This window comes from Magnolia sinica, chromosome 6, assembly GCF_029962835.1.
Source record: "Magnolia sinica isolate HGM2019 chromosome 6, MsV1, whole genome shotgun sequence".
NCBI classification, from domain to species: Eukaryota; Viridiplantae; Streptophyta; class Magnoliopsida; order Magnoliales; family Magnoliaceae; genus Magnolia; species Magnolia sinica.
Window position 1 is genome coordinate 43,343,612 of NC_080578.1, and position 14,647 is coordinate 43,358,258.

At 40.1% G+C, this 14,647-nt stretch overlaps 1 protein-coding gene across 7 annotated transcripts in view; it reads right to left on the reverse strand.

Moving 5' to 3' along the window:
• LOC131248709 (uncharacterized) overlaps window positions 1-14,647 on the reverse strand; it is a 40,123-nt gene that overhangs the window by 14,872 nt on the left and 10,604 nt on the right. For all 7 annotated transcript variants that reach the window (XM_058249118.1, XM_058249117.1, XM_058249116.1 and 4 more), the window contains one exon: window positions 824-2,778. In XM_058249118.1, the coding sequence (XP_058105101.1) occupies window positions 824-2,778 (1,955 nt within the window). The remainder of the gene's footprint in view (window positions 1-823; window positions 2,779-14,647) is intronic.

Genomic DNA, 14,647 nt, shown 5'->3' on the forward strand with positions numbered 1-14,647 from the left:
ATTCACGTCTGGAACCATACACATGTCATGCACATGTGGACACAGGTGCAAATATGAATCACGTAGTGAGATATGAGCTTTCTATTAGGTTGGAAATATTGCTTAGATATCCTGCCTATAAATTCAGAAAATTTCACTCTTCAAGTGGGCCACAATGTACAAAGTAAATTCACAGCTAATTATTTTTTCTAGCCATTCATTTGTCATGATATATTTATATTGAAGACACAGGGTGTCCCTACCTCATTTTTGAAATGAGACTAATCCCTGCAGATACACGCATTCACCCACAACCACGTGTATCGGGTAAAGCCAAGGAGGGGAATCGAACCCTCACCTATAGGGAGCAAACCTACGGTGAAGACCATTCGCCCAAACCTCGTTGGGTTCATTCGTCATGATATGTTGTACCTGAGGAGTGAAATTCCTGATTTTGTATGACAGAAGATAGAAACAGTGTATCGTACATGATGGAAAGCTCAGATTTCACACATGTCACATTGTGACATATTTACCCACATGTGGATGTGTATGGCTCCTATACACATGTGGAATTAGAGAACCACTATAAGATATACTAAGAGTGCCTCCAGAAAAACCAATAAGAGCAGAAGATGTGTCAGAGGCAAGGAAATTCATGAAGAAAAAGGTGTGCACCTGCACATTGATTGGTTCACATGGGCGGTCCAACCCACACCCTGGAGTAAAGTACTGCTAACTTTTTTGGATTGATCGCCTACATGACCAATCCAAGTGCGCGCAAACTCCTTATTCTCACATGCAAGTGTAAGATTAGCACTAAGAATAGAAAAGCTATCATTACCTTGAGAGGAAATGATTCGGGCATTGTTTTTGTCAATCCAACCTTGTTGGGAACGCATGCTTGAAGATTGTTTATTACAAGCCGAAGAACCTCATAGTCACGCTCCTTCAATGCATTGGCATAAGGCAGCAATTCCGAAATATTAAACATCATCATAACCAGCATCTGAGATTCTAATTTTGGCAGTGAACGCACACTTGAATTATCAGAAACTCCAAGCATTTCAGTAATCCCACAGGAAGCACCAACTCCAGAAGAAGAAGCATTTGAACCATGTTCCCCAGCATAAGAATGGAAATCTGTTGAACCTTTTTCAGCAGCGTCAAAATCCAACCTAGCTTCTGCAAATCTAGTCTCTGATGCATGTTCCGCAACAGAAGTAACAACATCTTCCTGGCTTGAAGTCATCCCTTCTGAAGTCGTGAGTCCAGAATTACCTTTTGGATTGTGGGGAAGAACATAACAATTTTCCAGTTCTTTCATGCCTACAGAACATTGGGTCCCATTCAAATCAACAGCCTCTGAACAATCAACTGGAAGGGGTTTGGTGGGAAATGACAATGAAGAATCCTCCCTAAACCCAGTTTCAGCAAGGGTTAAACATCCATATGGTTTTGGAGAGGAAATGGCTTCCGTATCATCACCATTGACGGGAGAAATCTGACAGTGTTGATTCAAATCACTGCATCCTTCTGATTCCTTTAAAACAGCCATAGTGGAAACTGCATCCACAGCCCCAAATGGAGAGAGTCGAGAAGATGAAGCGCCTTTCCAACAGGGTGAGTCTACGGCAGATATGAACTGATCGAACTCCTCAGAGGAACTTTGCAGAGAATCACCCGGTCCAGCAGAACCAGGTGCCGAGGAGACATTGGCAAGGTTCAAATGGGGCAGCTCTAGTTCAGGTTTGGCCTTCAAAGAATGGTTCGAGGAACCATCTATGACTGGTTTGGGGTTTAATGGTGTACTTATTTTCACTGGACCCGCAAGAATATGGGGCTGTTTTAGATCAGATTTCACCTCCGAAGGATGGCTCGAGGAATTGTTGACAGCTGCTTTGAGGTTCAAAGGCGAACTTATTTTCACCAGAGAGGGGCCCACAAAAATATGGGGAAGTCCTTGTTCAAAATTTGCCTTTGAAGCTTGGTTTGAAGATTCCCCGATGACTGGTTTTGGGGCTTTTAATGGCAAATGTATTTTCATCGGAGAGGGACCCACAAAAGTAAGATCATCTTCTTTTGTGTCATTACTGATTCTATTTTTATCACCATAGCTTTCTTTACCATGTGCAGCATTCAGCTGGACAATCGGCACCTTTACATTGGCAGACACACGGCCTGTATGACCCACAAAAACATAGTCATCATTTTTCATGTAGTTACTAATAATGTTTTTGTCAGCATAGCCTTTTCCAGCAGCATTCGACTGGATGATCGGCACCTTTACATTGGCAGACACATGACCCACAGCTTCCTTGTTATTACGTGCATCCATGGGTTGACCACCAGAGCTCATATTTTTAGGCACAATTGCCACTGGCGTTGAACTAGGGCGGCTGGCTGGTGGGCCAAATGCTTGAACTGGGGGTGTATAGCTCATCTCAGACGGATAGAAAATTGTGGGATTGGTTGCCTCATGTTCTGTATGGAACATATCATATGAAGCAGTGTTTAGATTAAAGGGATTCCAGACTTCTGTGGGGGATGTTGGATCCGGTAGCTGGGAATAAGGCATTTCTTGGAGTACGGACCCAGGAGCCACACCTGAAGTTCCGGGCATGTTGTATGAAGTCACATTTGCACTGTCCTCTGAAATCCCCGAGCACTTTGCATCCAACCATTCAGTACCAATGACTTTTGATCCAATGTGAACTTTTCTTGCTGCCGATTGGATACCTTTTCCATGCAAACCAACTGAAGCTTCTTCACGTGCCATAAAGCCTTCATCAGCAGGACCTGGAAAATAACATGAAATGCATGCAAATGAACATAATGAATGGTTGAAGAAATGTATAAGCATGTGAATAGAATAAAAGCGAATAAATATTACTCTAGGCATGAATGGAATAAATGCATCACATTTTGCATATTGAAATGCTTTAGAAACTTGACAAGACAGCCCATAACTCAGACTAGTCAATCAAAGTAGGCAAAGAACTGCATCATAAGAAGCAGACGGCACATGTCTGAAGCTTCCAGGTGCTATCATTTTATTCTACTTTATCTTTTTGGTGCTGTACACACATAATTGATGAGACAATGTGACGAAGACAACAACAATTATGACAAAGACGAAGGTGACAATGATGATGATTTGCACACAGTTCCTCAGAAATCCGCACCATTCATACGTGAAAATTAGTAAGTATGAAACTACATGATGCAATGGCAACACAATTTTTGTAAACATTGAAGATAAAGAACCCTCCAGTATGTTCTATTACTTCCGCATAAATAGCACATAGCAGGAAGATAACAAGGATCAAATCTAGTTCTCGTGAAGAACCAACAAAGATTACAGCTTTTTGCTCTATAGGATAACACTATCATCATTGTCATCATCGTCATCTACGCCGTATCCCAACTAATTGGGGTCAGTAACACAAATCCTTTACAGCATTATTCGGGATTTGCATCCAATGCTTTACAGGAATACACTCATGACTCTTGAATACATAATGTTATTGCAGATTTGCATCCAGTGGTGAAGGTTTTGTTTGAGAAGGATGAAAAGAAAACATATCATAAGTTGCTACATAAATCCCATAACAACATTTTATCATCAGATTCTTCTTTCGTAATCTAGAGTTTGACTCAACTTTCATATAGAAGTAGCTAGTTGGTGATCTATTCTAATTCAATGCTTTTGTAACTTTCATCGCTTTGCTGATAATTAATACATTGTTTCCTTGTCATTTCACTCATTTTCTATGTGAAATTAAATACATATTTAAACATTTAAATTCAGTGTAGAGAAGTAAATTTTATGATTTTGCAAAAAACATACCACTAAATTTACGGCATATGTCACACATGACAACTAACCACTTGCTCTAAAAAACTCAAACTGATACAGCGTGGAGAATCAATCCCTTTATCTCATAGCCCAGGTCAGGTCCTCAGCCAAACCCCCCTTTTGGGCCCCACTTCACAGGGGTCCTGCCTCACATGGGCCGCTCACCCCGAGTGTGCCCCCGCTTCATATAAGCCACCCCACTCGAGCCCAGTGTGAAAATGCCCCTGCATTAATATGACTTAGTACTTTTTAAATTTTATGATAACATGATACTACCTAAATTGAACTTTTATATGCTACCAACTATTACAAACTTACAAAAAGGTTTAGCTATAGATGTAAAACTAATGCCCTTTTTTATTTTCGTTTTTTACATCTTTTTCTTCTTTCTTTTTTCTTCTTTTTTTTTTTTTTTTTTTTTTTGGAGGTATAAAGAAAATTTTATTAAGAAGCCCACTGCCAAAGCAAAACGGGAAAAGTGAGAAGCCCATTCAGTCACTAACAGCTTGACCTTACTGATCACAGATTTCTCCAACCCCATAATGTTTTAGAAGCAACATGGTGTCATAACGGTCGTTACAAAGCCATAAAGGTTGTTACATAAAGGTAGTGGTGGCAACCGTTACACATTACAGGGTCATAATGGCCGTTATGGAAGAAAATGACCTGTAACAGCCCCGCAACAGTCCATTACAAGGCTAATGCTGTATTTTTTTTAAGTACCAGTAACTTTTAATGACAAGACGCCAAAAGGCAAGAAAGAATACAAGAAAAAAGAAAAGATCCCCAACCCAGCCTAGGCTGAATTTACAAAAGCTACCCATTCGAAAGCAAGGCCTTTAATCCTACCAATGGCCCCCCTTCAACTGACAAACATTCATTTTGAAAACAAGAAGCATTCCTTGCCCCCCGAACAACCCACATGAGAGCCATAATATGGAGCCTCCAACTCAACTTTTTTTATTTCCCATTTCCGCCCCCGTGCCAGGCCCAGAGGAAATCCTCCGTTGATTTCGGTATCACCCACATAGTGGAAACAAACCAAAAAGATGGTCCCAGATCTTCTTCAAAAACGGCCAACGAATGAAGAGATTATCAATCAATTCCGCCACATCAAACATATATTCGGTAGAATGGGGGATCTTCTCTGAAGATTGTCAATGGTAAGGATCCTCCTTGTCACTAGCCAAACAAAAACCGCAACACGAGGGGCACCATAAAGCCAATGGTGGAAAGGATGAGGCAAGTCACGATGAATAGCGGTTGTGGCAATCATATTGTATAGCGATTTTACAGAAAAGTTGCCCGATCGGTAAACCTTCCAAACCATGGAATCGGAAGCCTACAGAGAAGGCGTAATATTTTTTAAGCACTTTAACAAACCCACCAGCTCCTCTGTTTCCGCATCCATCAAATTCTTGCGACAAGGAGGATTCCAAACAAAGGAAACCTCGCAAATGGAGACACAATCTGAGACTGAGATGAACCGGTAAGAAGCAATGAGAGCCAGTCTTGGGAAAAGATCTTGTAACGCTCTATCCCCACACCAAATATCCACCCAGAACCTAATATGACTCCCATTTCCAAGAGAGAAAACAACCCCTCTTTGCACTAAGTGCTCCATTACTGCAATTGCCTTCCAAATGGATGAGGCTCTATAGGAGGAGGATCGACAAACGAACCACCCGCAACGTTTTGTCCCGTACTTATTTGGTATAAGCTCCCTCCACATCCTCCCCTGCTCCGATCCAAACCTCCATACCCATTTGCCAAGAAGAGTTGTATTCATGTTCTCCAAGCTTTTAATGCCCGCCCCTCCCAATTCAACAGATTTACACACCTCCTCCCATTTAAGGAGATGAAACTTACGTCCCTCAATAGAACCATTCCAAAAGAACTCTCTTCTCATCTTTTCTAACCTGTGCAAAACCGCTTTCGAACATTTGAAAAGAGAGAGAAAGTATATTGGCATATTTGCGAAGGCTATCTTGATCAAAGTCAATCGTCCTCCACAAGCGAGATAGTGAGTCTGCCAAGTCACAAGCTTCCTCGAGATTCTTTCAATAACCTTGGCCCATGGATGAATAGGAGGCTTACCAATATACAACAGGAAACCTAAGTGTGTCGTCGGGAAGTCAGTAGGCCTACATCCAAAAGAGCTTGCAAAGGGCACAAGATCTTGACCACTGATGTGAATTCAAAACATTGATGAGTTAACAACATAAACTTTCAATCCCAAAATTGCCTCGAAGCACATAGTAATTCTTCAAAGGTTGTCCACGGATGTTAAGTTCGCATCACAAAAAAAAAAAAAAAAGGGTATCATCTGCATGTTGGAGATGCGTGAATGAAGCACTATGGTTAGCCATTTTGTACCCAGTAATCATGCCATTATCTTCACCCTTGCTGAGCACCCTACTTAAAGCTTCCCCAACAACCACAAAAAGGTACAGAGACAAAGGCTCCCACTGCCTTAGACCCCTAGAAACTTTGAAAATTCCTTTTTGGAGACCCATTGATCAAAATGGAGAAAAAGGTGGATTGCACACAAGCCCGCATCCACCCTCTCCATTTTTTACCGCAACCCAACTTGTCCAACATGTAGTTCAAAAAGCTCCAGTCGACACGATCGTAAGCCTTCTCAATATCTAACTTGCATACAATACCTGTCATTCCATCCTTATAGCTTGAATCGATGCACTCATGAGCGATGAGAGCGCTATCTAGAATTTATCTCCCTGCAACAAAGACACCCCGATTCTCCGATATAACATTACCAAGCATATTTTTAAATCTCAAGGCCAAGACTTTAGCTAAAATCTTGTAAGGTCCCCCTATCAGACCGATTGGTCTATAGTCTTTAAGATGCTCTGCCCCCTCAAGTTTAGGAATAAGAACAACAAAGGTCGCCCCGAGCTCAATCGATAGACGTCCCTACTCATAGAATTCGGAAATATAGTCCATGATATCTTTTTGTAGTAAAGGCCAAAATTTCTCAAAGAAGAGTGTTGGGAAACCGTTAGGGCCCAGCGCCTTGTCCCCACACATCAAGTCTACAGCATCTTTCACTTCTTACATGAATTCTACCTCAAGCGACAATGCATCGTCATCTAAAAAGGTCTGAAACTAAAGATTGTCCAATCGCAATCTTTACCACTTTATCTCCTAAAAGCAGATTCTTATAAAACTGAACTATAGCATCACAAATTTTGTTCTTATCTATCATTTGCCTCCCTTCTACAATCAAATTGGAGATCTTATTATCACGTGCCCGAGCGCTAGCCATGAAAGAACCGAGTGTTTTTGTCCCCTTCTTTAAGCCAAACTGCTCTCGATCTTTATCACCACTTTATTTCCTCTTCTTTTGCCCGCTTTTCATATTTTGAGGATAAATCTGACCTTCTTTCTTTTTCTACTGAGGACAAGCCGCCATCCCCTTCAATGACATCTAAAGTATGAATTTCTTCTAGCATGCTATTGAACTCCGCCTCCCGGTTTCCAAGAACCTCCTTTTTCCAGATGTTGATTTTGTTCTTCAAGGGTTCTAATTTCCTAGAGATCTAGAATCCCGCATACCCATCCACCGACAAATCATTCCACCAATCAGAAATTAACTATTGAAAGCCTTCGATTTCAAGCCAAGTTGCCTTGAAACTGAAAGGTCTCGGCTCCCAATTATCTGCAGCCACATCTAGCAATATGGGGCGATGACCTGACACGATCCTAGGCATAACACGTTGAGAGACCAACGGAAATTTTTCCAACCAAAGAGGCGATACCAGAAATCTATCCAATCTAGATAAAATTGGATTCTGCTGACCATTGGACCAAGTGTATTTTGCACCTTCCAGTGGAAGATCCACCATATTGTGACTGGCCACCCAATCTACAAAGGCAGCCATGCTGCTGGTAATGCAGTCTCTAGAGGATTTTTCATGACTGAATCTGGTGACATTAAAATCTCCCCCAACACACCAAGGGTCCAACCATCACTGTCTAACAGCATCCAGCTCGGCCTAAAAACTACCCCGCTGACTATAGGAGCAGGGGCCGGCCGTACACAGTTGTAAACACCCAAACTGCTCCAGATGAGATTTTACTAAACTGAACAGAAACAGAAAAAATACCAGCGAAGGAGTCTATCTTCTTCTAGAGGTCCACATTCCACGCTACAATAATACCTCCGGCAGATCCAACAGCACCAGTAACCACACAATCCTTGTATCTTACCCCCCAGATCGAATCCAAGAAGCCCCTATCCATCTCCCAAAGTTTGGATTCTTGTAAGGCAATAATATTTGCCTTAGATTTCTTACACATTCTCCTAACCTGAGCCCTTTTTTTCTTTACCCCCCCAACCCACTAACATTCCATGATAAGATGATCATTGAGAAACCTCTTTCCCCAATCTAGTCCTCTTACCTCCACTTGCTCCCCAAGCTGCTTCGTAATTGATAGAGCATTCCAAACTAAGCACTTCCATCCAGCCCTTGGACTTCTTTTTTTTTTTTTTTTACCTTAGAACATGGCAGTCCTATTAGATTTGAGTCCCCCTGAGTCGAAGAAAGTGTAAAAATTCACATACATCCTTGTCACTTACTCCATACGACATCCCCACCATGCCTCCCACCCGCATTAGCGCATCTTTTGCCCACTGAAACTGAGCTTCTGAAATCTTACATGTTTCCCCGATCAAATGATGATACTCTGTACCAAAATCGTTGTCGTTCATGGGAACATGCCTCTTTTCAGCATACAGAGGAGTCACGATCATAGCCTCTTTTAGATCATTGGCCTAATTTGCGAGTGCGAGTGAGTCTTACCCTTTTTTTCGTATCGAAGGTTGAGAAATTGTTATCATCTCCTTCATCTTCGCCATAGATTGTGGCCACTTCCCAGCAATCCAGAGGGCTTTTACTCTCCTGACGATGTTCAGACTTATCATCCTCTGCCCATAAGTCATGGTCAGCTTCGATAGATACCTTTTTCTTCTTCTTCTTCTCCTTCTTCTTCTCCTTCTCCTTCTTCTCCTTCTTCTTCCTCTTCTTCTTCTTCTTCTCGCCCTGCTGCAGGCCTCCTCTTCCTTCTTCTTCTTCTTCTTCTTCTTCTTCTTCCTCTCTCTCTCTCTCTCTCTCTCTCTCTCTCTCTCTCTCTCTCTCTCTCTCTCTCTCTCTCTATTTTCGGTTTCCCTCTCTCTCCCGTCTTTTTCGTCTGAAATCGGAAGCCGATTGACTGGTGTACACACCCCAGCTATAGCTATATAGCTATTGTAGGTACGTGTCATGCTAAAACGAGCACTGAAACTCCTCGAGCTCTGAGTTGTACGAACGATTCAAACGAGATCAAAGTTGCATGGGCTCCACAGTGATGTATTTGTTATATCTACACCGTTCATCTATTTTTAGATATTATTTTAGAGCATTACGCAAAAAATGAATCATATCCAAAGATCTTCTGGACCACACCAAAAATAGCAGCAGAGATAATGATTTTCACCGTTAAACAATTCGTAGGCCCACCATAACGTTTATTTTCCATCCAATATGTTCATAAGGTCAAAAAGACCTGAATGAAGAGGAAAAACAAATTTCATATTGATCCAAAACTTCTATGATCCCAAAAAGGGTCTCAATGGTAGACGTTCAATACCCCACTGCTTTTTGCAGTGTGGTCCACTTGATAATTAGATATGTATTATTTTTAGTGTCAAGCCTTAAGACGAGCTCGTCAAATGAATGGACAGTTTAGATATAACACATACCTCATGATCAGACCCATGGGACTTACTGACGTCAATACAGGTATGTCATTGAGGTACACCACCTAATCCGCTTTCAAAGAAATGTGTGTGGGACACTTTTGTACACGTGCCGCGTGGCCCCACCATGATGCATATATTTTATCCATGCCGTCCATCCATTTTGCCACATCATTTTAGGTCATGATCCAAAAAATTAGTAAGATCCAAATCTCAGGTGGACCACACCATAGGAAACAGTGGTAGTCGAATGCTCACCATTAAAAATTTCTTAGGGTCCACTGTAATGTTTACTTTTCATATAACCTGTTAATTGGGTCACACTGACGTGGATGAAGGGAAAACACACATGTCAGCTTGATTTAAAACTTTTGTAGCCCCCAATAAATTTTTAATGGTGGATGTTTAATTATTGTTGTTTCTTATGCTGCAGTCCACCTGAGCTTTGGATCTGCCTCATTTTTGGGCTCATGCACTAAAATTATTTGGCAAAATGGATGGACGGTGTGGATATAACACATTCATTACAGGTGGGGCCCAAAAAACTTTGACACTCGTGTGCTACACTTCACAATTCGGGCCCCGCCTAATTCGGGCCCTTAAAAAATTGAACACGAGACATGTATTAACATAAAATTTACCAATTAAATTATGGACTGTAATTGCTAATTCACAATGCCAAAATCAAATTGTTTGAATAGTTTTAATAGTTAATTTGTGGACGTTTATTTTTTACAATAGGGCCTTTTGATTATTTTTTTTCATGATTCACTATCCAATAAATGTCCACCAATTCATAAGCGGGATAATGCCAATAAATTGCATGAATTTGAGGCTGATTTGGGGCACGGATTGGTCCTCCAAGTCAGCCCCAAATTGGTTACGCTATCTACCTGAATTTAATTTCATTTTTTTAAAGAACTATTGGGAGAAATGATATCAAATTGTTAAGTATATAAATTAGATATTTATAAAATTAAATATATGAATTTTGTAGTCAAATTCAAGTTATTTGGTTCATAAATTCATCAGACAGTCCGATACAACTTCTCACCAAAGAGTGGACCGTTACACCACCATAAACATGTTCCAATTTCTAAATGAATGCATATTTGGAATGCTTAGAATATTCTGGATTTAATCCATATTTTTTCATATTTTTTTGGCAAAAAACAAAAAAAAATGCACCGTTACGGGCCGTTACGCCCCCGTATCCGCATCAGTATCGGAGGGCACCATTACGCCAACCGATACCGATACGGGATACCTTGCTTCGTCCACATGTCTCAATTTGCAACCGTTCATCATTCAAGTTTCAAAGGGTAGATGGACAAATTTTAGCATGAGCTTCGTCAAAAGAGAACATATGTTTGTTCAGACTCCTCCGACATCTGTTGTTGATGCGTGTCCCGATCAGTGTTGTCATGTGCGACCGCATATGCGCATATCCATATGCAGATCGCATATGCAATCAAGGCATATGCGATTGCATATGTGGCATATGCGAAAATATGCGATTACATACAACCAGTGTTCGAGTTGTCGGTATCGCTACAAGTTTCTCTAGCTAGAGATAGAAACAATCTTGTTATTGCTGATAATATCTTTAATAATTGGAAATTCGAAGAAAACAAGAGGAAACATGGGGAAAACGGTGGAATTTTTTAGTGGAACTTTAGGAGATGCCTAAATACATTTGCATATTTAGGAATTAAAAAATGACAAAAAGAAGGCTTACATAATAAGTTTTCATTTAATGGGGGTCTAAAAGTATGTGTTGCCATAAAAAATTACTCAAATAGCAATTAAAATGAGTTTATATAATACAAATACAACTACAATACAATAATTAAGACAAAAAAGTAAATGAACTAAAAAAAAAAAAACAAAAAACACATTTCTAGGAGTTATACAATACTCAAAAATATACACATGGAAGTGGGGCCACATGATGTGGCATATATTAACTCAAATAAAACAAACCGGGTTGTGCAGCCCACTATCTCCATGTTAATCCCAAGATCAGATTGGTTGATGAATCTTAGTTGGAAACATGTTTGTGTAAATAAGACTATTGGATTTTATATTTTTTCCATTTTTAGTTGTTTTATTTTTTTCATTTTTGTTTCTCCTTCGTTCATGTCCATCTGACCTAATGAATAGGTTGGATGGCAAATAGACATGATAGTGGGCCCTGGGAAGTTTTTAATGGTGGGAATTCAATTACCACTGTTCAATTGTGGTGTGGTCCATGGTCCACCTAAGATTTAGCCGTTGTTGACTCCAACTTGGCTGTGGTCCGATGTGGGTGGGACCCTAATTGTAGGGCTGACCTCCATGTATGTATTGTATATCCATGATGTTCATATGTTTTGCTAGCTTATATTAGGGCATGGTCTGAAAAATGAAGTAGATACAATTTGAGGTGGACCACACCATAGGAATAGTGGTCATTGAACGCCCACCATTAAAGACTTCATGGAGTCCATCGAGATGTTTGTTTGCCATTGAACCTATTGATAAGGTCAAATGGGCCTAGATTAAGGGAAAACACAAAAAGCAGCTTGGTCCAAAACTTTTGTGGCCTGCAAGAAGCGTTTATGCTGGGAATTTTATCCTTACTGTCGGGTCCACCTGAGATTTGTAGTTGCTTCATTTTTGGGACCACACTGAAATAAGCTAGCAAAACAGATGGATGGAGTGGATACACAATGCATATATCTAGGTCGGCCCCACGGTCAGGGTCGTACCAACATTAGTTGCATCTAGGGTAACAGAATCTAGATTTTGCGCAACCCTAAAATTCGGCGTAATTGGGCTGCGACCTGGAACTAGCAATGTGAACGGAACCCTAAATGTAGGGCCCACATCCATATATACATTGTAGATCTACGTCGTCCATCTATTTTGCTAGATTATTTTAGGGAATGGTACAAAAAATGAACCAAATACGAATTTCAAGTGGACCACACAACAAGAAACAGTGGTCATTGAACGCCTACCACTAAAAACTTCCTACAGTCCAACGTAATGTTTGTTAACCATCCGCCCTATTGATAAGGTCACAAAGACCTAGATAAAATTGGGGGGGGGGGGGGGGAACAAATATCACTTTATCGAAAACTTTTGTGGCCCATAGAAGGTTTTTAATGGTTGATATCCACGATTTATGTGGTGTGGTCCCCTTAAATTTGTATTGCTTCATTTTTGGGACCACGCCCTAAAATAAGCTAGCAAAACATATGGATGGCGTGAATATGCAATGGATAAATGGAGGTGGGTCCTACGGTCAAGGTCCAACACCCACATCACCAGCTCCAAGGTTGCAACCAAGTCACTCCAAAAATTATGCGCGCACGTGATTGTGTTTGGAGAACTCCACTTTGATGTTTGTGGGCCCCTTGTTATGTTTGCAAGAAATCCATCCTGTCCATCCGTTTTGCCTAATCATGTTAGAATATGGGCCAAAAAATGAGGCAGATCCAAAAATCAAGTGAGTCGCACGACAGCAAACAATGAGGATTGAATGTCGATCGTCGAAACATTAGTGGGACCACAATTTTTCGATCAGACTAATATTTGTGTTTTCGGATCATTCCAGAAGGAATGACCTTAAGAATGGTATGGATGGCATATAAACATCATGGTGGGCCAAATGGAGGTTTCAACAGCAAGCATTCTCTACCAACTCTCTCCTATCGTGCAACAAACCTGAGTTTTGAATCTGCCTCATTTTTGGGCTCATGTCCTAAAATGATCTAGCAAAACGGATGGACATTGTGGATTTTTCACAAACATCACAGTGGGCCCCACGGCCCCAATATGATGCAAGATCTTGCAACAGGCTGTTGCACAAGAAACGTACGTCCATCTTCCTCTCCCGAGCCCTGATTCCATCAGAAAAATCCAAAAGAAAGTTTTTGGAGACATTTTTTTTGAAAAATTCGAAAGACCTTCGAATAAAATTTCCAAAATCTCGTTGAAATCCCTCCTTAATATCAAATTTATCATCTAATCCAAGAAAAAATGGGATTTTTTTTTTCGTACCTTCAAAAACTGGCCCATAGGCTATCGATCCGTGATTGCCCACTAAAATCCACTTCTAGATCCACTAAAATTCCTCCAATGACACTGGAAAACCCTCTCGCAAATAGATTTCTTTAAAAAATTAGAGTTCGAATATTTTTTTTCCTTTTTTTCCGATTTTACAGGTATTTTACACTGTCACATTCTTGCTGATAAATTGATTTATCGTGTAAATCGATAATTTCAGTGATTTCTCAGCGAAAATGCGAACAAAAACAACAATGTTTGGTTTAGGTTTCACAGAGCCATCGACAACAATAATATCAGCGAATTATCGACATTATCGTCAACTTAAACACTACATACAGCATATGAGATCACATATTAACCATGGCACATTAATTTTTTTTATTTTTATTTTTTGAAAAAAAAAAAAAAAAAAAAAAAGTTATGCCTATAAAAAAGGCTTCCAAACTTCCATTTGCAATATTCTCACCCCAAAACTCTCTCACTCACTTCTTCTCTTACATTTCTTAATTCCAAGTGGTCTCTCTCTCTCTCTCTCTCTCTCACTCCCCCCCCCCCCCCCTACATTCCTGCTCTCTTGGAAGTTGGAAGATCAAGATTCAAGCACTTTCAAGTTTCCAAGAAGATAGCTTGTTGATTTTCTACAATAATAAATAAATAGCTCGTTGATTTTGTTGTTACTTCTTACTTGTTAACTATATTGTTGAATATTAATGACTTGATGTTTAATTCATTGTTTAATTGATTTTATTTCTCTCAATGTATTTTAAATATGTAAAATTAGTTACTATTAACTTAGGAAAGTTACCTTAGTTTCTTTCTCTTTTTTACATTTTTTTTATATTTTTCCCTATTTTTTAAATTTAAAAAAAAATTAAATATGTGATTGCATATGCGCATCGGCATATGCGATCGCACATGATCACATCTGCAATTCAACAACATTGGTCCTAATTCTGAACCGAATCCTCGCCGAAACTGCCAGCACATACAAGCAG